The sequence below is a fragment of the Corvus hawaiiensis genome, chromosome 3, assembly GCF_020740725.1.
Source record: "Corvus hawaiiensis isolate bCorHaw1 chromosome 3, bCorHaw1.pri.cur, whole genome shotgun sequence".
Taxonomy (NCBI): Eukaryota; Metazoa; Chordata; class Aves; order Passeriformes; family Corvidae; genus Corvus; species Corvus hawaiiensis.
In genome coordinates this window covers 62657510-62683843 of record NC_063215.1, presented here as the reverse complement: position 1 = coordinate 62683843, position 26334 = coordinate 62657510, and the positions used below count along the sequence as shown (strand labels likewise).

At 39.8% G+C, this 26334-nt stretch overlaps 1 protein-coding gene across 9 annotated transcripts in view; it reads right to left on the bottom strand.

Annotated features, from left to right (window-relative positions):
• Window positions 1-26334, bottom strand: part of ARID1B (AT-rich interaction domain 1B) — a 327301-nt gene that overhangs the window by 206941 nt on the left and 94026 nt on the right. For all 9 annotated transcript variants that reach the window (XM_048299613.1, XM_048299618.1, XM_048299620.1 and 6 more), the window contains one exon: window positions 20024-20134. In XM_048299613.1, the coding sequence (XP_048155570.1) occupies window positions 20024-20134 (111 nt within the window). The remainder of the gene's footprint in view (window positions 1-20023; window positions 20135-26334) is intronic.

The following is a 26334-nucleotide window of genomic DNA, read 5'->3' as shown; positions in this document are numbered from 1 at the left end:
CTCAACCCAGAGTGTCGCTTCAAAAGCCTTCGCCTGATATGAACCGAAATGCTCATCCAGCCCCACTCCAGCATGGGACGGCTTGAGCAGCCCCTGAAAGAGCAAGGCCAAGTTTCTGTAAAATAAGGTCTCTAAGAGGAATCAGTCTCCAGAAAAACTGCGGACTTCGGGGGCTGCAGCACAGCAAGTGCCCTCAGGAAGAGTTCAGTTTAGAGCCAGAACTACAGCTTTTGTTCAGTGCTGACTTCTCAATTCTCATCATCTGTACTCAAGATGGATCCAGAGTTTTCACATATAATTAAAAATAATGAAATACTACTGTCCAAAAAATTCTAAATCTAGGACTAAAGGTAAGCCAGATTACTTTCTATGAGAAGCCAAGTTCAACTTTCAGAACTTTCCACAGTCTGATAATCGAAGATCAATGGCATCACTATGCTATTTCAGGCATGCACACAATTTTCTGTATTTTTTTGAATGGTTGACTAATAAATCATGCAAGTTCTCAACACTTCCTACTTAACTTTGAAGTGTCTTAGTGTAATTCAAATCACTGTTCATTGTTAATACTCACATTTAAAAAAAAATGAAATAAAACAAAATAAAAAATACTTCCCCTCCCCCCCCCCCAACAGTTCAGCAAGAACATAAACAAAATACTTCAGTGATGTCTTTCTCCAAACTGGCTCCAAACCAGTTTTGCGTTTCCAAAAAGCAGAATTTTGAAATTCCAGCTGAGTTGTTTTCAATGTGTAAATAGGCAAACACCTGAAAATTTTAACATACTTTATACAAACTTCATTTTAGACCACAGAGAAGAGAAATCTAAAAAAGTCTTCCCTGCTGAAAGGAATTATACATATTCCACTGATCAACCTTTCCCCAAGCTGAAACCACGCTTTCTAAAATTTACCGAAAGGAAATTTGTGATTAACTAGAATGTTTACTGATGTTCAACAATGGTTTAAGTAAATTAACCCAAGAGTAATAACTATTAATTGTTTTCATAAAATATATTATTATGTTCTGTACTCTGAGCAATCACTTTCTAATTTGGGATGCAGTTCCTCTTCTGAGGTATAAAAGCAAACCTAACATAAAAAAAGGACATATTAGTGTTGTCTTTTTACTTGATAAGTGAATGAAATTAAAACACAATTTCATTATGGCAGTGCTACAGCAAACGAACACACCAAAAATCCACCAGAGCAAAACCAAAGAAGACACTTAACCTAGTTCTGAAAGGACGTATCAAACCAAAAATGACAGTGTTATATCACTATTATTGGTTTTAGAAACAAAGCTTTTAGGAGTAATTTCAGTTTTTAGTACATTACCCTAAATGATGGCATATGTAAAAGAGCACATGCAGAAATGTAGTTTGAAAAAGATTAAGAGATTATTTTAGAAGCAAATCACTCCATAAATAAAGCATAAAGGGAACACAGCATCATTCAGGAATGGACATCTGTCACCCAAGCAGATACCACATCACACATTCGCAGCGTAATTCTGCGAAGTGGAAAAACAAGACTTAAAAAACCACATAGTCTTACATGCATTACATTTATTTTTAAATTTCTAGTTACCATAAATATACAGACATCATCAAGAAGTATAAACATTACATAGAGAGGAAATGGTGAGAAATAAAATGAACAAAGAACAAAAGAAAAGAAAAAGTCACATGGAGTTGGAAAAATCCAGCCCTATCCTGAGTAATTCCAGTGCCGCTTTTCTTCTAGTGGGGGAGGGAATGAAGAGGGAAGAAAAGTCACATTCAATGTCATTTTGACAGCGACCTCTTATTCAAAAACTATTATTTTTCCATCTTGAATAAGAGAGAACCAAGTGCTCTTCATAATCACATAAATGACCTACCACTCTCTAAGTGCTCTCTCTTAGATCAACAAAGAGCTATCGGAAGCAGAAAGTATTGCACACTACTCCCCTGTCATCTCAATCCAAGTCGTCTGCACAGCTCAACCTACCATAAGAGAGAAGGCCAAAAGCTTTAGGAAATAGACTTCTCAGACTACCCCTCCTCCTTGAAGCAATCCTTTTAGAATGTTGCAGTGTTAAAATTATAAAGACACACAGAAAAATAATAGTTAAGAGCAGGAAAGGAGAAGCACGATGGGAGTTAACTTTTATTTTTCTAGGAGAAAGGACTCAATAGCTTTAAAATGGTGTTTTACAAGGGTGGGAGGAAAGATTTCAGTTGTCCTTAGAGGCAGACCATTCCCTAATGCCACATTTTCAGTCAACTTGTGCAACTAACTAACTTAACGTAAAGGTTCTTATTGCAAGGTATGCCACACCAGAATGTAAACTGACCGACTCACACTTCTCCTCTCTGGTGAAGTGTGGGGGAAACAGAAGAGCCTGTCCTCATAAGGTCAATGGCAAGGCTAAGGATCTTTATTCCAAGAGAAGAGCTATTCGGGGGGTTGGAGGTGTTTGTGTTTATTGTGTTTTGTTTTGTTTTCAAGGACGAGGGGAGAAATCCCATTCATTTATTTGTCTTCAGGTTTTTTTCCTATGATTGAACCAGGAAAGTACCCAAAGAAAAAAAAAAAATGAAAACTGTATCATGCACAAGAAAAACAGGGGAAAAAAACCCCAAACACCTCTTTTGGACTACAGTATTGCCAAACAGACAAACATCTCCCAGAAATGCTTTGCTGCTATTTTGAAATCCAACTACAAATTATGTAAGTTTAATTAAAAAAGAAGGATCTGGTGCACGGAGCGACTTAGGAAGTCAGACCTCAAGTAACTCAGGGTGGGAGTAAGGGGGGTAGCCCACAACCCAGATATCCTACCCTTGTTAGTGCAACTGTCCCAAAACACTCCACAAACTGTTTCACCTGTGAGGAATGTGATGATCACATATGGCAGGATACTTTTTCCCCTTGACCCCCCAAACGCTTAAGTCAGGAGTGACGAAAGCTTACCTTTACCAGTCAGGTCAGCCTGAAATCCTGACTGTGCACGAACTTCCATTCATTCATCCAAACCACCTGAAAAGGTGCAAACCAAACTACTTCTAGTAGATGGATTTGCTGGAAATTCAAATCCTCTTAAAGAGAATGGGTGAACCACTTCTGACAAATGGCATTTGTTGAAATGCTCTGTGTTCACAGGCTGCAATAAACTCTGTGCAATAACTAAGAGCTGGGGAACAAGGACCATAGCAAGCACCGGGATGACTCAAAACTCCTTCAAAAACTAAACCCATATATTCACCACTACCATAAAGCAAAAGGATTAAGTTTACATTATCAGTAGGAAGAACCAACAGGCCATAATGCTTTCTTCTGTTTCTACCGAGAGAGAGTATAAGTCACAAAGGAAAAGCAAACACAAGAAAACCCTGAGAGAATCCTTGGATCTGACCGTCTCTCCATATTCTCCCTCTGTCATTTTTTTTTCCACTTCCTGCACAGCTAGCTGTATTGCTGACTGCAGAACACTTACTGAAGAATGCATAATTACATCTCTTTAACCCCTTGCTGTCTCAGTGTATATACTATGCTTGGATCTAGGGTTTTTAACATTCCCCTTCCCCCAGCAAAAAGAATGACGAGAATTTGCACAGGCTAATAATGCCCCAAAAATATAAAAATGCCATTGATATGGTACTATTGCCGAAGATTCCAACCCATACAAATGAGACTCTACATTACTTCACCACTAGCTGTGATCATGTATTCCTCCCCACTACATTTTGTTTCAGGCTGCTCAAGTATACACACAGTAGAGTCAATGAAATGCAGGAACATCACCAACAAAGGAACATTTTGGGCCCAGTAGCTTTTATTCACATGCTTTTCTACAAGAATTTTGCAGTGTGCAAGTGCAACAAACTCTTTCACTTCCATCATATCAATCCTTACTCTGGAAGAGCTTGAGAACCTACTCTTACACCAGTGACAGTAAGAACTTCCTGTGAATTTTATCCAATATTTAAAGCAATAAGCAACTCTTCAAATTAACAAGTAATTTTGAATTTTTATGGATTTGTTATGCAATCTCAGGCTAGAGTGCTTGTGCTTTGTAAAATTCAAGAACTAGCATACTCTGAAACAGTGCTTTCTCATATAAGCAGTACATATTTTTGTAGGTCCTAGCTGCTGCTAGTAACAAGGACAAGAATTTTTTTCAAATATCATTTCAGAAGTACCAGCTGTGGTGTTTCAATGGACAGCAGACCTAAACTAATAGGCACATGAGACCACAGTGGCAGTCAGATGAAAACAATGGAAAAGCAGAGATCCTGACCTAAAAAAGACTTAAACATAAGCTAATGAGAAGTTGGGGGTTTTTTTTCTCCAGTTTGTCTCTATTTCCAGCTAGTCAGAGGAATGGCCGATGGCTTAGGGCTCTGAATAAAGATACTACTAAGCTATGTAACACTGGTTTCTAAATGAATTTTTCTTCATTTATGTATGGTTTGCAAATACATTGTTTTCAGCAAGGCTTCCACCTGTGCTGAAGGATGCTATTATAGCTCAGCAGAAGGCTACAAATGTTACCAAGGAGAGCTGTATTTTCTGGTTGCTACAGGTAGCGCATACGCTGCTGTATACAAGTTTGCAGCCCAAGGGGCTCAAAACAGACACTGATACAGAGCAACAGGGTGGCAATTGGGTGGAACAGACATTAAGAATTACTCAGCCTAATCTAAGCTCACTGAAATCAGTGAAGAAACCCACTTCAGAAAAGTCTGAACTGAGTCCTCGAAGAATAAGGAGAAGTGGAAGCGTAGAGTGAGACTTACATTCATTTGGGACTACTGTAGCTGTTGTTCACTGACTGACTTGGAAACAACCACTTGTATGGAAGAAATGCTACTGGTGTTTGAGTTTGGATTTTTCTTCCATGTGGTTGGTTTTCTTTTTAAAAGGCTCTCTAGTCTTTTCTTCTAATTCCAAATCGAAGACTGGTATCAGCTACAAGAAACCAATATACTCTTTGACTCCCATGGCAAAAAAATGATAAAACATACAGAGCTTTCTGATCTTCTGTGTGCTCTTCTGTATCATGCATTATTATAGTTAAAGCTGAACTGGTTTTAGTTAAATTATTTTATGAAAATTGTCCTAGTTTGATGAAGTCAACAGAGATATGACAACTACAGCAACAAAAGGCCTACACAAAAGATTTTAAAAAGAACCGAGAAACTGAAAACACCAGGAACTCTGGAAAAACCTGCAGAAGGAATAATTTTAAGTTGTTCTGAATTCTGCAAATACAGCACTAAGAAGAACATTGAGTACCTAAATAATTAAAGTTTATCCTCTTTATTGAAACAGTCCATGTTTGAGAATTCATGTGAGTTTTAATGTTTAATTAAGGGATTTAAACCTCGTTTTAAGTGAAAACTCAGTGCAACCTTAACTATGACCCCACGAGGTCACCTCTATAATATATTCATGTTGGGAGATCCAGGACCTGGCTTTTACATAAGTCAGTTACTACAAACACACAGTTCAAATATCAGTCACAAGCACGTGAAAAATCAATTTACAAGGAGATGAAAAAAATAAATGTTCTAGGAGATAGGATACGCTAATGAAAATTAGTGTAGTGTGTTTGCTTTTTGTCCACATCCAGGTTTTAGTTTCACATCCAGCAACTGCTGAGACATGTTTATTTAGTGATTAAAAAAGAAAAAAAGATTAAGCAGCAACTTTAAAAAGCCCTGTGTAGATAAAGATACGCCTGTTTTATAAGCAATTAGTAATTTCTTATTCATGGAATATAAACTGTTTTGTCTAATTTTCCCAGAATTTGCAGATTTAAGGGGAATGCAACTCAAAGGATGAAATTCATATCCATAAAGCCTGGAGATGAGAGTAAGCCTCTAGTCCAGCCTATTTAATATATGCAGTTGTACAATACTATATCTACACCTAGAGCAGATTTATCCACCATTGCCTTTTGTTTAATATTTAAACAGAATTTAAAAAACACATAAAAGAAAAAACTTTTAAAAATGTATGTTATTGCCACATTCATCCACACTACAACACACCAACTCCAGACTGGCCTGCAACACAGCCCACAGCTGCTGTTGGCCCAGAGCAGCTACAGGCCTCGTGCAGATCTCAGGGGGCCAGGGAGCTGGGAGGCCTGTCCATCTTCCATATATCCCAGGGCCTGCCCAAGGTAGCAAATACATGTCCCTTGAGTTTTAGATGCACCAAGGTGTCTATGGTAGTCACATGGATGCTGAAGATGGACATGGTGGGGAGAGCAGGAGCCCCACACACACAGCTTCCCTGCTTGGACACCCGAGCACAGTGTGCAGTCAGCTGGATAGGTGAAATAAATCTCAGCATTGTGGTCCACTGTCCAGAAGCTGCAAGCCCATCCCACAAACGGTACCATTTACATCACCATTGCCACATGGCATCGGTAAACAAGGACAGAAAATGAGGAATATTTGCCTTTTCCTGAGATGCCCTTGGAAGATTTTAGGACAGAAGGATCTGTGATAGATACAGATGGACAAAGTGAGGTGCCAGTAAGCACCCCATAACAACAAATTCACAGTTAAAAAAAACTGAGGGAGGGGGTTGCGAGAAAATATGAATTCCAGGTTTGCTTGTTAACCTCCAAGTTTTTAACAAAGAGACCGTTTGTGTCGGCAGGGATGACTGAATCCCTGTATCCACAGCATTTGACTGCACTTGGATATATGCCTCCTACTAGAGACTAAATGAAAGCTGTATTTTAGAGCACTAGAAAAGTGAAACAAAGCCTGCAGCTTGTGTTTATAGCAATACTTCTACTTGTCTAGATGTATTTCACCAGCTCCATATTAACAAGAAAGGTGGTAGACGTAAATACTGTGTCCCCAGGACTGTTCTGTAATACTGTCTCTGCCCTGCTCTGTGGCGTCCCACGTGCACCCACAGAAGCACGGGTGGGTTCAGTATTATAGTCGGTAGCAAAGAGTCAAGAAGGGCATTTCTGTGCATTCCGGCAGGAGCATTCATTGCTTCTACACTGTCGAAGGTTGCAGAGGCAAATACCAACATGATCCCAAAACTCACAGTTTTACCTGGGGGCGGGGAAAAGGCAGGATTAGGGAACGGGGGCCAATGGGGAAGCTCTGGGGGAGTGACGAGGGGTAGAGGCCAACAGCCAACCGGGGAATCCAAACTGGGATAGATTAACAGAACAGAACAAGCATGCTGGGAGAAGCCTTTCTGGTCACCCTAACATAAAGTGGTTCTTGTGGTACTAGGGGGTTGTCTTACTGAAAACTCTCTGTCCCTTGCAATGCATGTTCACCGGCCACCACAGTTCTGGATTTTTTGTTCCCCAGTCCTTCAGCCATGAGGTGCATCTCTTTCTGAAGGCTGCCAACAAAAATACTACATGTAAAGAGTAGGGGGTGCAGACACTACAGGCAGAAGAGAAGATGGGCACACAAATGAAAAGGCAATCCCAAAGTATTTCCTCAACTGAAACCCTCCACAATAATATCAAGGCTCATGTGTGCTGACTTCAGCATCTGTTTCAATTAAATTAAAAGAACAGACCAATCTGCATTGCTTTTTAGAGCACTTCAAAAAAAGCAGAATTGTTGAAAAAAAAATTTAAAATAATAATAAAAAGGAAGCTTTTTTCTCGTTTTTAACACATTAAATGGGAGCAACCAAGTCTGCTGGAGGCTTGGCTCCAAGTTTTTGAAGACAAGATCAAGGAGAGAAAGGGTTAAGTCCTGAAAAATAAAAGAGCAGCAGAGCAAATCTGACTACATGTTTGAAAGGGCCTATAAAACGTTACAAGCAAAACAGGAAAGCTTGTGTTAATAATGCATAAACCAAAGGAGGGGGGAAAAAGCTACCCATTTAATGGAATAATGCTTTTATCCCCGCAGTTAAAACGAAATAAACCATGACTATTAATCTGCTACGGCCATGTAAAAGCGCAGTTTTTAAACATTTTCTAAGAGGGGACAGCTCAGTGAGCGCTCCGGCGAGCGGGGCCTTCGCAGGGCCGCGCTCGGCGCTGAACACCAGGCTGGGCTCGGCGGAGGCCATTACCCGCCCGTCGCCATGGCGACGCTAACAGAGCGCCCGGCTTCAAAGACAAAGCTGTAATTTCAGACGCGCAGCAGCCAGAGGGAGCGGGGAGAGCTCCCTGCCACCTCACCAGCCATTACACAAATGCCCTGGACGGTGCCGAGGCGGCCTGAACGCCGCCCGGCCGCAGGAGAGACAACCCGAGCCTGCTACACCGACACGCTTTCGGGTTTATGGTGTCATTCCAACCACCAGAACAACAAAAGTCGTTTTCACTCTTTCATCTTGCGTGAAAAGAGTGGGGATACTTGTGAGATCATCAGTTCTGAGGAAAAAACCCTCAGCGGGAAGGAGAACGCTCACTTTTAAGTTTTGCCACTGTGTGGATAATGGCAATAAAGAGTAATGGTAGTGTAGAAATAACAGACATTAACTCAGCTTACACACTGTTGTCTCATCAATGTGCTGTTATTAAACGTGACAAAAATGTCCACTTGGAAATCAATGTGTAAAGCTGGCCTTGTAGCCTAGCAATAGTTCACTGTGCTGCCTGGGAAGCCACGGATCCAAGCTCGAATGCACTTTTTAAAATCTGCTGTACCGAGTCTCCAGGAGGAAATGCAGCTCTTCTCTGAGATGCCATGTTCCCCACTGCATCACAGCCATGTGCTGAAACCAAGATAAAAGTAATGTACTCCCTTTTGGTTTACTGGAGATGGGTAACAGAAGAGATGGAGAAAAGCCACATCCTTGAACAACCCAAAACTTTGAAGTATATTTTTTTATGTTAACACATACAGAGAGATGTGTATAATCAAAATGGTATCACATGCATAACTTGGTTATTACCTACTCTAAAGGAAACCTAACCCTGTTCTGCAGAAATAGGGACACCTTGCTTCCCTCTCAGTACAAAAGTACGGTGAGGTTTTGTAGCCTTCCCAGCTGAGAGAGCCCAGAAGTGTCCAGAGACACTTCTGATACTAAACCCCAAATACAGCAGCACAAAGCACCCTGGTTAGCCAGCAAACACACCACACCACTCCTGCACACACTTCAGTCTAGGATGACATGTCAGCCCGTGAGCTGACTGGGTGAGCAGCAGAACATGCCACCACACCCTGTCCCTGATCCATGTTCTCCCAGTCCAAGGCACAGCGTGGGCAGCACTTGCGGTTAGGTTTTGCCACTCTGGTAAGGCTTGGAGGTATGTATTGCTTACAAGCTTGAGCTGGATCTTGTGTGTGACCCTGGACCAATAACCCCAGACTGAACTTGGAGAAGCATAAGCTGCCTGATCTGCATGTGTTTAATCATGAATCTCTCAGTTCTGCAGGATAAAAAATTCAGCTTTTGACAAACCTGAGCCTGCGTTATTCAAAATAAGCACACAGAAACAGAGTGTGCGAGAAATTCAAATATACATAGATGGCTATACAGAATGTTTAAGATTGAGGGGCAAAAGTAGTAATTTTAAAAAGAAAGAATAAAGGAGGAGGTTGGGAGTTTTTTTGTTTCAATCTTGTTTTAAATAAACATTTTTTTAAAAAACCCTTTGCATCATAGCTGATCACATACTTTGTTTCCAAATTTCATCTTTAATGGATATGGGTGGCAGTGAAAAAATGTGTCAGACTGTAAGTCCTTTAATTACTTTTAAATTCTGGAGTTTCACTGCATGCTGTAAGTGAAGATAGTCCTTAGTTGGCGTGGCTAGCTGACTACTGCCCTCTGACCACATCTCGATGGAAATGGAGGTCAAGTGATCAAAATTCACACAGGAGGGAAAGTTTGTTTTTCTGGCAAAAATAAGGTAAAGAATTTACAGGATTGACTTCAGTCTGACCTATATTACTCTGAATATAGGCATTAAAAAGCAAGCACTAGAAATCACTGGTTTTAACCAGCAAAAATTAAAGAGCTAAAGTGTTTTTAAGTATATGCAAGTACACACATGGGTGCATTTCTCAGCATTTCACAGGATTTGATATGTGACCTCTGGTTCTTTGCAAAGGAGGAAGGCAACTCTGTAGGTAGCCCAAATGGCCCCTCTCACACCAAGCTGTGGTCTCAGCGCTAAAATGACTTTCTGGCCAGAAGCAGCCCAAGGCTTCCACAGCCAAACAAATCCCTGTATTTCATCATAAGTCAGAATAGGAACAAAAATGCTGTTACTGTGATTTCCAGTGGGGCAAAATGTCTAACAAGCCATGCAGGAAGACTCAGCAGTCATTTAAAAACATTGATGTGTATATGCAGTCTTCCTAAGTCTTCTTTAAAGGTACAAGCAAAACAAAGGAAAGTAATGAAGACTGAGAGAAAATGGATTATGACAGAATCCAAATGAAGCTATAAGATGTTACTTATTAAAAAAAAAAAGCCAGCCCCTGCCAAACAACAACAACAAAACCCACTGATTTTAAGATTTTCCAGCCTTGTTTCAGTAAATTCTGAAGAGTTGTGCTGAAAATTGAACTGAATGTTACTTTTTTCCTACTTTCATGTAGGCATGATAATAACAATACAATAAAAAACAAGATGGAAAAAAATAGGTTTCTACGAAGCTCTCATTAAGCCATATGATTAAAATCTTGACATGAACTCTAAGTTAAAATAAATGAAAGAGATAATCTGGAGTTTTTCTTCCATCTCCACTCTCCAGTGGAGTATCATATGAAAAACTGCTAAGGCCTTCAGTTTCAAGTCTAAACCCAAAAGATAACTGTTTGTATTAAGTTTTATCCCACGCAGTATTGGATAAATTCACTAGAGTCAATGTCTGTACTTAATCCATACACCATTTTATCTACCTACTTAATCTTATTTTGATTGTAACAATTGAGTTTAAAAATCTCAGACCACTTCCAGTTTCTTTATTTCCATACTTTTCAAAATCAAGAACTAGCTATTGTATAATTTGCAGTTTAAGAAACAAAAATAGTAATATTTTAGATCTCTTTCATTACTTTTTGTGCAAAATGCATTGGGAAATTTTACTAGCTATGATACTGTAAATGTACATGTGAATCTACACCTTATTCTATAGTATGAAACAAGCTTTGTCCTCTACACTAAGTCCACTACTGTGTATTCAGCAAACCTCACTAAAGCTTACTGATGCATAATGTATTACTACATGCAAACATAAACAAAGACGCTCATGTATGCTTATCTTTACATTACTTCCCAAAATGATAACTTCAGTCGGAAGGTGGAAGATAAACTATTCAGTGAATCTCTGCCTTCAAGAGAAAAAACCAGAACAAAAACACCAAACCCAACACCACACATCTATACAAATTCATGCAGTTTAACTATAATGTAAAACAAATGATCCAGGATGGCATATTTCCCTATCCTAATGCAATTATTCAAATGTGCCTCAAAATTCAGGTCCTAATTCTTATTTAACACAGTAAGTCTCACAACAAGGTTAAGATGATTAAAAGGGTCATCTGCAACTGTATGCATGGAAGGAAAGAGATCAAAAGCCTAAAGACTGGGAACTGAAAGTAGCCTTTTCCTGGCATTATCAGCTTTTCTATCTTAATTTCAACACTCTATGATGCTTCATCCTCCAAAATTACACTGCTGTTTCAAACAGGACCATCTTTACAAAGTCCTGTAGAAGCAGAACTGTGTTTGGAATTGAGTGGGAAACAATGGCACAGAATAATCTGCATGGCCTTAAAAGAAAACTGACGCAGCGGGTTAAAATGTAAATGCCTTCCAAAGACAAATGCAGACGCCCCTTCTGCTTGTGTGTGTCTGTGTGTATTTATGTTTTTAAAGGTAAATTGATAATGGAAACTTATCTACATGAAACACACTTCAGAAGCATTTCTCACATATAGCACAATATAGCACAGATTGTATAAGAAGTCACCACATATCACTGTCTTCAAGAGAAGATTCATAGTGAATCTGAGATGTATGGCTCCAGCAAAGAAAGGAAGGTTTCAGAGGCTTAAGTAGTACAAGATATTAGGTTTAAAGAAAACACATTTAAAGAACATTTAAAAACCTGTTTCAAACCTCAAAAAAACCCCAACAAACAACCAACAACAAAAGAACACTACTGAAACATGTGAATGGTCTCACAGTACAGGATTGAATTTATCGTGATTCCAACACAGTACTATGAAACAAAGAGTACATTACAAACACTTCCCATTTGCACTGTGATGGCACCTAGAATCCCCAGCAATTATGGACATACCATAAACAATCAGACAAAGTACTGTGAAACCTGGCCTAATCTTAACACTATTGACCGTGACTGCACAAACATCTGCTCACACAGAAACAGCAGCTGTCCAGGACCACTTAGGAGTCAGTGTCACATCAAAGACTAGTAACGGTTTTTTTTTTAAACATGAAAGCAGGAACAATAGCACCAGAAACCAACATGTTCCCAGCAAACAGGAATGGAAGGAGGAAGAAAAAGAAAATGCATCTACTGCTAGGCTTCAGATGTTGCTGGTCAGAGTGAGTTACCGTGTTTAGCCAAGGTTATGAAGCTGAGGTCATACTTCACAACGGTTGGACAAGCAAAGGAGTTATTTGAAAAAAAAATCCAATCTTACAGGAAGACTTGTGGTAAAAATAAAGAAAAAACATTTACAGTGTCTCAGGTACTTCCTGAAATGGTATTCAAGTGAGTAATACTCCTTTGTCTTACTTTCTGCGTTGTAATCCCGATGTTCACACAGGCATGAACAAAGACATGCACCAGTGACTACATTAAGCTTTGGAATTGATAGTATGCTATGAACTCAAAATTTACAAACAACCAAGCAGGTAAGACATGCGTGTTTTTATACACTATACATGTGTGTACACACATTATGTAAAATGTTCAAACAATAAAAATTGATCTACAAATTAAAGAAATCCCTACCACTTTAGAGACAGATTCCCAAATGCAGAATCTAAGGCACTGACTTGGAAATTCAGGCAGATTAAAAGGACAGCTAGTGCAGTTACTGCTCCTGCAGCAGGTACATCTGAGCCATGCATGCAGAGGCACCTGTGCTACTACAGTTTATGGCCTTGCATATTAAAGTAACCTTGGGAGCTTTTAGCTTGCCTCTCATTTCAAGCTGCAAGATTTGGTGGTTCAGGGGCTACCACAAGTGCAGTTCAGTCACCCTAGCTAGGAGGGCAGCAGCCTCTTTGGAAAGGATCAATATGAGGCAGGGGGTGGTAAGCAAATAAAAAATAAAATACTTCGAGCACCCAAATTAAATCTAATTTCTTTAATTTCTGAATCAACACCAATACTGTTCTAGTATTTGGAGGTATATAATGCAACTCCTGATGGCTTCAAAAAACAGTGCAGGAAAAAAGCTACTGATACTTTACTATTCCACTTAGAACAACATTGGCCTATTTAACTACAAGTTTTTGCAACCTTAACCACTACTGGGATCTATAATCCCTTAGCAGCTTTCCCATATAAATTTCAAGAGGTCAGACTAAGTATTTATTTTTGCATTTGTAAATTTTCTTGGATCATAAATTAGCCATTTTGTTATTACAGGGGTGTTGTAAACATTGTAAATGTAAAGTATTTTGAATGCTGAGAAGGTGATGAATAGCCAAGTATTTTTTTACAATACTTAGTGAAATTACTTTTTATACTTCAATAACAACCTAAAACTGTTCTTTTAAATAAATATGATCAGTCTGTCAAGCAAAACCAAGTAATTCTGTGAAGTACAAAACACAAATTAATAACAACAGGTCCTTCTCTTCAGACTACAAATAATAGTAGTAAGAATATCTAATTCGAGCATCTGTAATTTTGCTTTCAGTGTTTCAGATTAACCCTACATGGACAACACATTCCCAGGGCTACTCTGCACAACTTTAATTGTACTTTTCCCCCAAAATGGGACTTAATGTACAAGTCGACTCTAAGACAATGAATTACTCTGACCACCCTACATGAAGTCCTGGTTTAACTGAAGTCAAATGTAAAATGTGGGCTAGGATGTGGGCACACAAAGTTCCCTCCCCTGATAACATCACCAATGTCAGTGGTGCTGCAGTGGCTCACACTGGTTTTGACCCACTATTCTGACTGACACAGATGGGAGGTCACATACAGAATCTGGATGTGCACCTGCAGCAACTACAGAGCATGTTTTGCACCTCAGAAACACACAGAAATACGTATACTTGATATCTCTATACACATGCGTTGTATGAAACTGGTTCTAGCTACAGGTTTATTACAAAGAATGTTAAGGAGAAAAAAAAAAACAAACCCAACCTAGCAACTGCACTTGATCCAGAATTAAAATAACTTGGAAAAAATAGCAACTTCTTCCAACTCTGCACGTAATGGCTAAGAAAAACCTTTGAGATAGCTTAGTCACTTCTTTGCAACTTGAAGCTTTTTTCCTTTTATTCCAGGCTTAAACAAAGTTCAGTGGGGCATCAAACTGCCTCAGTTTTAAATTACAGTCTGTACTTTAAAATAGAATGCATGCACCACATGTTCCTGAAGCTAGAGGGTGGGAGTGTTATTCACTGAAAATTGAAGGCTTGTTGAGTCAATAATCTTCTTTCACAGAGTAACAATTTTCAGCTTGAAAATTTCTTGACCCAAACAAAGGAAAACAAGATCATTCAGTTATTTTACAATGTTGCATAAAAGAAAAAGGAAAAGTGGGAAAGAGGCACACCAGTTTTATCCTACGTGATGTACGAACAGTGGAGAATTTAATTCACAAGTATTACATACTCACATTTCTTTCTTGTTCACGGTTTGCCATACTCCCAAACAGATATTTTCAGGCAGAGACATGAACAAATTCAGGACAGATTTTGCTATCATGTACTACGGACATCTATCAGCTGACAACAGCATTTGCCTCTCAAGAATTAGAAAGAATCCATTTCTAGAATTTGTTTCATCTTCTTTCTCAAATCATAACCAATACTCTGTATTTTTAAAATAGCAGTTAGATCAAACTTTGTAATTTGCTTACCTGCAAAGAGTTCAACAAAGACTACAAAAAAAGAGAGTCACTGCTCTATGTTTCCTTTAATACTGGTTTGTTCTTACAAGAAGGGCTACAGTGGTAATTAATATTTACATTATGGTAGTGCCCACAACCCTGATCATGATTAGGGCTTACTGGACTAAGCTGTATATAAATGTCACCAGAGTGCCTTGTCCCAGTAGTTTAATCTCTGAGAAAAGAAGAGTTACCTCCAGCTCTTAATCACAGATGCTCAAGTAATGCTGGGAAGTGTTTTCCTGGTCTATTAAGACTTCAGCCATTAAAGGCATTTGTTCAGGATGTGCTGTTGCTTGAGATGACTTTCCAAGCTACTTCATATTCTAGAAGTGGGACAGAGAATGTGGATTCCCAAACCATCCCATGTATTTTCCTCAGAGCCTACACCTATTGAGATCTATCTGAAATGATGCTGTTCAATGAGCCAAGTATGTCTAGTTTTGGATTTAGTTCACTACTAATTCCCAACAGAGGTCCCCTGAAATCTAATTTAGTAGCTGCCTTCTACAACAAAAAAGGTGTGTCAACCAGAGGAAAAACTGTCCAGCATGCTAAACATCTTTCAGAGGCTCATTACAATGAGGTAGAACAGAACTGTGAAGCAGTTAATAAAATCAGGAAGGGATTGCTGATGTGCTGTTTTCCTCAGTACCAAGCATAATGAAACAAGACAACTGACATCTTAAAAAAGTTTATCTGTTCAAGCAACAGTATGTATTATTTTGAGCTCTGAAGATCATACAACTGCAGACGTGTAGAATCACAACCAGCCTTGTCAGGTCACAGCACTGTGCAAGATACAAGTGGCATTCTACCTCCACTGCTGGCTACTATTTTGTTTTGCATAGGAATTGCTCTGCCTCAGTGAAAAGACCCAGTGAGTAACTGATGTCACAGAATGAATCCATAAACTCTGAATTCTGAACAACCTAGCAGAATAGTGATCCCCTCAATCCCAGATACAATCTTCCCTTTTCATCACTGCATGACCTCCAGAAAGCACAAGATAAACCTAAGTTATAACACTAAAGCCACAATTTCCCTACAGTTTACACAGATGGAGGTGAGGACCAACACAACCCCACCTTGTCCACAGCCTCCACCCACGCATGCTCATGCCTCTGCACTTGCACTCATGGGCTTGCATTAAACAGTGTAGGGATGGCAGCAGGCCGAAAACTCACCTTACAAAAAGAAGTGAACTGTCTTCTGTCTGTCTGTGGTTCTGTGACTGCTGCAGGGCCTGACTGTGAACACTGTAATCTGCTGTGCCCCCATGTCTCAGCTGACAGGATGACAGCATCTTAAACCCTTCCAGCAAGATCATATGGTCCATTAGGATGTGGCTAAAATCAAAGCTGCTGTGGTCCCCACTGTCTGTCCCCTTTCTCATCACAGCTACTGATTCCTATCTCCTCTTCCTAGGTGCCACTGATGCCCACGCAGTTACCCAGTGATTCAGTCACAAACTAACCCAGAAACAGAGAGAGATTATTTTTTATCCGGTTCAGTTCCCCAGGTCAAATCCACTGGCCAGTCCCAGGAGCAACAGTGGAGGAGACGGGATGGCACAGACAACATGCAGTGGGGCACACAGCAGGACTGCAGCTGCCCTGGCTTACAACAGCTCAAGATGCCACAGAGCTTTACCTGTAGGTTGCAACAACAAAGCCTTAGCAGAAACCTGTCTTTCAAAAGCTTGGCAACCGTGGGCCCTTTGGCCTCATAGCTCAAACAAGCACACCTGACACTGGGCGAAAAAGGGCCTTATTAAAACAAAGTAACAGCAAAACCAGCAGCACCTATCTGAAATTACTTTAATACTCATGGCAACTAAAAATCATTTAATTAATGTTTTCTGCTCCTCATTCTATCAACACAATCCAACATGAACATTTACAAATGCACTTACTAAAGACAAAATAAAGGATTAGTCTTCATACACACACACACAGAGCCTACTGCTGACACAAGCTCCTCTACTGCAACAACGAATCTGCAGATCCTGTGGAAGCCTTTTCCTGTAAGTCTGCTCCAGCTTTCTCACAATAGCAAAAATGTGTATTTTGCTATTATCCCTTAAGTCTTGATAAATATGTTCTGTAGTAGCTGTTCTCCAGACAATTTCATTCAGGCCTCTCCCCCTTTATTCCTCCACTCTAATAAGGAACAGTTTCTGTTTATGACTTCCTTTCCTTCACAGAGTACCTAACTCCCATGTTTTCTCAAAGGCTTGAGATTTCCTTCTAATTGTGACCCCAACAAAAGTGCTTGGAGCACTATTCTGTACAACTTTTCAGTTGGGCTCTCAGTGACTCCACATGGTCAGAGACCCACAGGTCAAACCCTCCAGATATCAGAGCAGTTAGGAGAAGGAAAGCAAGCATTGTATAGAATCTGACAGGCCATTAGAAGTAGCTAATAAAGCCATATTTTGTTTGTAGCCATTTGTTACCAACCCACATTACAAATTTGTCTGCTTTGAACTTTATGGGAACATTCATGCCAGGACTTTTATATACAATGTGTGAAGGAAATGGAACAACTATTGAGCTGTTTAGCTGTGCTTACTGTGACACAAACCTGCTGAAAAAACTCCCCCAAAGGGTGACACAAGCCAGCATTCAGTGCTGCAGAAAGTGGCCAGCTCCTCTTCGAATCCATCAAAGGGAAATTCTTTTCTCAAAGCCACATCAGAGAAAACCATTCACCATTTAGTATTACATCTCTTTTGTTGTTTTTCGACACTTGTATAAGCTTGCTGTATAGCTGCTGTGATTTTACACAATGCCCTTAAGAAATAAAAAGATAACGGGCAAATTGTATAAATACCAGAATACCATGAAACAAGACATAACTAAATTTTATTAAAAGCCTAACACCACTGCTATAATTTCAAGCTTCACTGTACAGAGACAACTTACTGACTACTACCCTGAAGAACCACATTACCCTGAAAACAAGCTTAAGAAGCCATATTTAGTATACCAAAATGAAGCGAACTAGGAATACTGAGCAAGGAACAGTGATCAAGGGTTTTCATAAGCAGTCTAAAACAGAATACAGAACTCTCCTGCTTCAGGGAAAAACCACCATGTTAAACCATTACCCTAAATAGACATATTAAAGCTTTTAATGTATGCATCATCAAAAAACCCCTTGTTGCTACATACAAAGAATTGCAGTTGTTTTTCAATTTGAGAAACAAAACAAAAAAACCTCTCACGCCAACACCAAAAAACAGAATTACAGTATCCTCTATATGAAAACAGCAGTGTTTTTGAGTATATGAAGTGCTCTCAGGTTATGCATCAAAGCTTTTCAGTAATTAGGTGTCTCAGTAACAGCATTTGGGACCAACTTAGAGTTTAAGCTCTGTGGCCAAAATGGTTAACATTCACTGTTAATACGACCAGCTTGCTCATACCTAGAATAATTATGAGCTACTAAATATACCAAACACTCAGGGACACAGATAATACCCAATACTCTGCTTAAAGATCATGATGCTGGAGATAGGACAGAGCATGGATTAAAAGTAGGACAATTGTTTAAGAAAAAACATAGGCAAATTAGCAGAACATTAGCTGATAAATAACTTTACTTCTCTCAACCCTAATAAACAGTGTTCACGAAAAACTGGGAGATAAAAAGTCTTTTGTAGTATCTCTGCTTTTTAAACTAGGTAGTTGTTGCCAAAACAGTTAAATGTCCACAGGGGCTACTATTTTTAAGGTACCTGCCAGCATCCATTTTTGAGAACTGTTCAGACAAATTAGTCTGTTTAAAAAAGGGTTCCTGAAAAACTGTCAAATTAATACTAGGTTCAAAGCAAGTGGATATCTTTTCTCATACCAGTTTCCATAGCTTCTCCTGAGACTTGCATGTCTCAAATGTCATGTAAAGAATTTGTAGCACATATACTCTCCTAGGTGCCAAAGACATAATTTTAAAATTCTGTGAAGATGTTTATTGCCCTATTTTTAGGGATTTACAATTGTGCCATGTGCCAGAGGTAATATATACAACACACCACCAGATTTCACAAATACATGCAATATCTTGTTACAGTAAACTTTCAGAGAGATCCCTCTGCCGACTGCAAATGAATACATACCCAGTGAACTGCAGGAAATATCCTACATGTTTCTGATACATTATTCCAAGCCAGAGGTCACATAGTTTATGAAGTTTCCATCATTTAAACTGAACATATTCTAGTTGGTTTAAATTCATGCTGGTTTATACCAACAAACAAGAAAATCTCCAAACCACAAGGGGCACACAGAGACAAGGCTAAGTACTTTGTCCATTACAAGACCTTCAAAAATGCAAGCAGCTGCAATGTCTTCACAAAGTATATTAATTTGTGCTTTTTCCCCCACAGCAGAATGCACAGAGCTCAGAAAAGCTGATAAATATTAGTCCAAAATAATATCCTAACCAAAAAATCAACCTAGCCCAAGTACTGCTGTCATTCCTGCTTCTACGCTTGTGTACTAATACATAGCAGCAGAATTAACATGTCAAACTCATTACTGATGATCAGGGTTCGGAACACACGACTCCTGGTGACAGTATTCTAAACCAGAATCTACTGAAAATATTTGAAAAACGACACAGAAAAGCCTCCTCCTCACGAGACTGGTTTGTGCAAGTACGAAATTCCTAAAGTTAAAAAAAATCTATCACTTTCCTGTATGCAAATACACGTGTGCAGAAGCACAGACCATGCATGTGCATAAATAGTGCTGTTCTGAACCAGAACAAGCCTAAGCGAAGTCCACTCATATACAAGCTATCTGTTCCCCTATTTTTAAAAACAATTTTTCATCAACCTTGTTTAATGTTTGTTCTTTCACTATTTCTCATCTGCTCATCCCAGATGCAATAAAGTCGTATGTAAAGCGCTTTCATTTTAAAATACTGAAACAAACATTATTTTCTTACTGGTAAGCTCGATGGTCTTTCTTGCTGGATTAGATTCAAGTCTTCATGGTTAGGCTTTCCTGGGGCCATAGGGGGTTGAGATCTGGTTCCATAGCCTTCCTGAGACATGTCCTGCAACAACAGTTGTAAAAGAATTATTAACCTGACTCAGTAATTTTAATTAAATCTGCATCACAGAAGGGTGAAAATACAACAGCTGAGTGCTGATGGTTTTTTTGATCAGAAGTTTTTGCTAGTTAAACCTTTCTTATACAAGTATCAAGCCCACACAGGTACTACTATGACAAGTGATGTCTGTAAAGAAAACCTGGGAGCTGAGATGCATGCCAACAACCAGCAGAGAATCATACCACTGGAACATGGGAAAACACACAAAACCAAACCTCTTAAATAAACAACCCCATTTTACTGTAAAAGAGTAAGGAGTAAGCACAAACATTCATCCTACTCTAAGATGTATTCTCAAGCGTTTTGATAAAGTACTGAGCCAGGTGGAAGACTGGACTTGAGAAGAGGACTGCAATCACACTGTGTAATCACACTCCTGTAACAACCCTAGATTCACCATCAGTACTACTGGCGCAAATTTCAAACCCTGGCCATCAGGTCATAGCACACGGCACAGTCGCTGCATCTGCTGGAGGCACGTTCTGTCTGAAGGGTTAGAGGGCACATGTATTTGATCAAGAGTAGATCCAAAGCTTGTACCAGTAACCTGGGGATTTTCCTCCCTACACAAGCCCAAGCAGCTGTAGTTAATGGCCCAACACAACACCCACCATGCCCGGGTGAGGGGAGCAATGAAACAACCTCCTGTCCTGCAGCCCATCCCCCACCCCCTGAGCACAAGCTCACTTCACACGCAGAGATACTTGCCCATTGCAAAGCCTTAAATTCAGGTGTCATTTTAGCTTCTATAGCAGCTTCTACACCAACTTCTTTAGGGAAAACAACAGAAAGCTCAATACTGACTTCAGCATGTATAACTGGCAGGGAAAGTTGAAGAACCAGTTCCTGCTAGAAAAGATATCTCACCTTTTTCTTCGTTTTTAAATGGTTTAACTCTCCTCTCCCCTTCCCCAGTTTGCTACCAGTTCAGTTTGCTTCAGCCACCCTCAGGCTTTCGATTTTGTGGCATACCTAAAGCAGGCGGGAGCCGCAAGGCACAGAGGGACAGGGCAACTGCCTTCCACCCCACCCCACCAACACCTTGCTGCTGCCTGTGCAGGGCTGCTCAGGCAGCCCAGTGCCCACAGCCACAGCTGTGGCTCACGCAGACTCCAGAAGGCAGCTGGTTGGCAGAGCAGGAAAGCTTTCTGTCTCCAGTTTTAGCCCCGCTTCTGACAGAGGGAAATTTGTTAACAACTGTACCACTTCCATTCAGCCCTTTCCACCCATTTGGACTCTCACAAATTATTTTAAGGGATGCAGAAAATTCAATGGGGCTAATTAAACAAACCCAAGCAAACCTGATACAATATAAACCCAGCAATAAATGATCCTATCCCTAAGCCTATGCCAAGTAAAATCAAGAAACACTTAAAAGGCCAGCACTTCAATGTGGTTACCAGCAGAGGGTAACAATTAAGCTTAAGGGTGACAAAGGCTGATGGCTGAATGATTATTATCCCCTGTGACCCCCCGCACTCCCTCCCGCCCAGATTTCCACTTGTCACACAGCTCTCCTGCTGCGCACACCAGCAGGTTCCTGTGGATTAACAGTGAGGTTTAAAATCAACAAATGGCACAAGGCCTCCATTCAGCAGCCTTCACCCCAGTACAAAGGAGTAGAAAGGTGCAGGACAGCTTCACAATAGGCAAACAAATGAGCAAACCTCTGCTTTCCTCTTTATTTAAAAATGCGCACGCACACACACACACCACGCTCACGCACGCTGGGGCTGTCACTACACAGGCATTCGCAATAAACCCAGCAACCCCAGAGTTCAACTTCCAATTCAGCGTTCAATGCTGTTCTTTCTAATTCTTAAAAAATTACACCAAATAAAAACCACTTGTCAAAACAACAACAACAAAAACCATACAGTTATACCAAGAGTGGTGAAAAAGGATAAACGTTTAGGAGATGTCATTGTAGAAACACAATTGTTCCTTTTTCCAAACAGACACTCCAGGATTTTGCTGGGAAGGAAAACATGTTTTATATTTTGAAAAATCAAGAGCCATTACTTCCTTACAAAGTACCAAGCATGGGTTTTCCCACATGTTTGCAAGATTTTAACCTTGCTTCCTACTGAAATTTGCAGGGAGACCAGAGCAGGAGAGAGAAGAGACAGCATGCTTTCTCACGAGAAATACTGCAGGTTGAATGGAATTTACTTTTACCTGGGTATTTGAACACTATGTATGAAATGTCTTTCCACACACTGAAGAGCACAGTAAAAACCCACAACACCCTTTGTCTTTTTAAATGCATCATTTTCATAGAGCTTTCCTTTCTTTCTGTAGAAAAATCCAGTCAATTTGCTCAGTTCTAGATGAGGTTTCGAAACACATAGACATTTGGTTTGTTAATGATGCAGGCACCTGTGCACTCCAAATGGGACTGAGATTACAAACTCTTTCTTACACTCTCTGTAAAGCCATGTAGATATTTGGATCACTAGAAACTTGGAAAGCAGCTCTTGAGAAGTAAAGAATCAGTGTGCTCTCAGTAAGCTGCAGGCATGGGAAATCTCCCAGATGAAATATGCATGGGACTGTGTGTATAATTTTATCTGTTTATGCATATGTATTGTCCAATAAAAACAGTCCATTTATATCCTAAACATAATGATTAAATAATAGCATATTTCACTAAGAGGTTGGCTTCATAACCAAAGTAGTGCTTAGTATCATTTTCACTGAAAAACAGAACAGAGAAAATCCCTACTGCCTTTCTTCAGTTCTGCATTTGGAAATTTTGCTAACATACAGCATATTACAGAATAGCTACAACAGATTTTGAGAGATAAATAAGAAGTAAGGACAGAAGTATTAGGGTAAATTGTCTGTCACGGAGGAAATGCATGGAATTGGCAATTCTTGCAGCTTTGAAAGGTCATTTTTCTTCCTAGCATCTAGGAATGGACTTATCGGGGACTGAACAGAGGGAACATAAGGGAAAGAGGAAAATGTTACCACGTGTTGTGCTACAGTCATGGCTGAGGAATTCCCCACTGATACTGGGGCTCAATCTTCTTCTGGGATTCCCAAGGTTTTTTTTTGACTCCCAGTATCTCATCCATTATTGACATCAGATTTCAAAGCAAAGCTTATGATTTTTTATGAATCACAGAAAATCCTTCCTACCATAGATGAGCATGTGTGTAAGACACAAATCCAGGCTTTTATAAACAGAAGGCTACAAGTTTCCACTCAGAACTTCCCAACTTGGCACAAACCCAATCGTATCATAGCTGTTACAGCACAAACTGTCAACAAAGTTGTAAAATAACTAGTCAGGGTTTCCCCCATCAAATTTTAGAAAAGCACAAGGACAAATAATCAGCAAGTCATAAACATATACTCAAAATAGCTGAGATTTAGACTCTTTTAGACTTTTTGAAACACATTTATGATTAAAATAGGTAGACAAAAAAAGGACTAGACAGAGCCTAAAGCCTATGTATTGGGTAAGCTGTTCAGAAATTGATCCATTAACAGTTACTATATTTGGGAATTAATAATAATAACAACAACTAATTGCTTATCATCCACAGAGCCTGGACTAGTTATTCACCTCCTATTTATGTACACTTTCAGCTTTTTCTGCAAATTGTGGTATATGGAGCTCAAGATTTGTGTAGTCTAAGCAGTAAGGGAGGAAATGGGGTATTTTCATCCCTCTTGTTCTCTGTTACTGTATTCATCATATAGACTTTCAAAGTCTCTAATTCTGGTGTGGGATTTCTCTACCACAGAGGTTTAAAGTGACAGAGTGAGCCTATGTACCGACCTGCAATAAAGTCAAAGGCTCCTTGTTCCTGCTTCCCACAATTCTTGCAGCTGGACACACATCCCTTAGCTTGTATTAGTGGTCTGTATTAGACCACTTTGTTAGACGGTGCAATTTAAAACTTGCCAGGTAAGCAACGCCTTCCCCCTCAGCTTTATGATGCTTTACTGAGTAGAGCTGGCCTTGGGAAGGGTTGGGTGAGCAAGAGAGGAAGGAAACTTCCCTTCTCTGGCAGCAGCCAGCCATGAGCCTGGCTCCACACTTGCAGGAGTCAATTACACTGCAACCACTTTGGAGCAGGCCACTGCCAGACAGCTTTTTCCCTTTTTCATATGCAATGGTAATTAGTGTCATGCTTTCATTCTCTAGCTAGCCTAACACAAGCAAGCCTGGCCACATGGATGTCTTCTCTGAAAATCTGAATGAATATAGCGCCGAAAATGATTGAAACCATGTAGATGAAATGCACATTTGTTTTAAGTTTTGCTGAAGATGATTAGATCTAATTATTACATAGTTTAAATTATTTTTAATGGAAAATGAAAGCATAGTGAAAATATCAATGTTTGAGGGAAAACCACATTTAAAGGAGGGCTGGGTGAGAAATATCATTCAGGCTTCATCCACTTCTACTGCAGTGAGTTTCAGAGTGATAACATGACCACCCAGGAAGATAAGTACCATGATGGTTAAATAGAAAGAAAATAATTTATTGAAAATAATATGCTAGAATTCAATCTGAAAAAAACTCATTAAAAACTATTTTAGCCCATGTTCTTGATTCAGTGAGTTAATCTTAAGAAGACTTCAAGTGTGGGAGCAGCAAATTCTATAGCAGTGTGACAACAGCAAAACTGAAAGCAAATGTAATTTTTTTTTTTTTTTTTTTTTTTTTTTTTTTGCCTCAGACCACTTGAGAAAGGAAGTCAGGGCCCAGTAGAGCAGCCAAGAGAAGTGGACAGCCCTACAATACAAGATTATTTTACTCATCTCTGAAGGAATATTACTGAACAGAAAGAAGCCAAGCGATATGTTAGGGGCTATGCTAGAAGGACATGCCTTGTTACCACTCAACCAAGCATCTGTTCGTTTTGTGTAGATAAAGTTGTATCAACACATCTCCCCTGTTTTCACCTTCTGCACTAACAGGTTACAATAAAGCAAAAATGACTTACCAGAATGATGACATATCCCTAAGCAGCCAACTTCTAGCCCAACCCTAATACCTAACATGTCACCTCCCAAGCTGTATATTCTCTGGCAGCACAAAACTGACAACAAAGGACAGCCAACCTGTTAGAGGTATATTGTAGGGAAGGCTGCACTCAGAAAAAATGTTATGCCCACGGGCACACGCAACACTGAGTCTCACACAAGCAGCCCTGTGGGGAACGATCCACTAAGGACAAAAGAGCAGAGACATTTGCTTGAATCCTGGACAAATGGTCTGCAGAAGTCCTACAGGATGTAGACAGACTCTTGTAGAAGCTCTTGGGTCAAGAAGAAATACATGTAATATATGTGTCTTGAATTTTAGGAATCAGAAATGGAGAAGGAAAAATGAAACAAAAGCTTGTAAAAGCCTTGAAGAAAATTGGTATCTTGCAGCTGGAGAGCATTGTGCACAAACCAGCAAGAAAGTCTCTTGCTGCACAGAAGGAACAGGTGATTGCAGAAAAAAAAATTGCTTTGTAGGTCCCAGCACCTATTACACCAACAAAACGAAGAGCATGCTAACCACCGGAGGTGGATTACCAATGCAGTCTGGTAATCCTCTTAAACACGCGAGTCTGTGTTTACGTGATGAACTGAATAAACCCTGTTCACAACCAGAATACGTAAATCATTTCAAGCCAACCCTCTACCACCACCATGGAAACCTGAATGGAGACAAGGAAAGCAACTGTCCCCAAGAACGGCAACCAGCAGGCTGGCATCTCCCTCTGAGATAGCTGACACTATTTTGCTAACTGCTGCTTCATTGGGACTGGCAAGCAGTGACTGATCCTCTTTCAGGTCATTACCATTTGCCCACAGTCAAGCCAGGGCAGGAACATACCCTCAGAAACAAAGATGATACTCTGCCTCACCAAGTTAACTTTAGTCTTCAACTTCTTTACAGGTACTAAAGGGAGTCAACAACTTCAGAAAATTGCCAAAGCAAAATGGCCCCTTCCTTTTCCAAGAGGAGAAATTAATCCAGAAATCATAACTAATTTGTCAGGGAAAAATCCTACCATGTATGTGGAGACATTTGGAAAACCTGCCAGTTTGCATGCCTCAAGTGCTGACCAGTCATTGTCACTAAGACACCTCATCATCTTCTCCAATGCTATTAATACTGTCCCTTCCA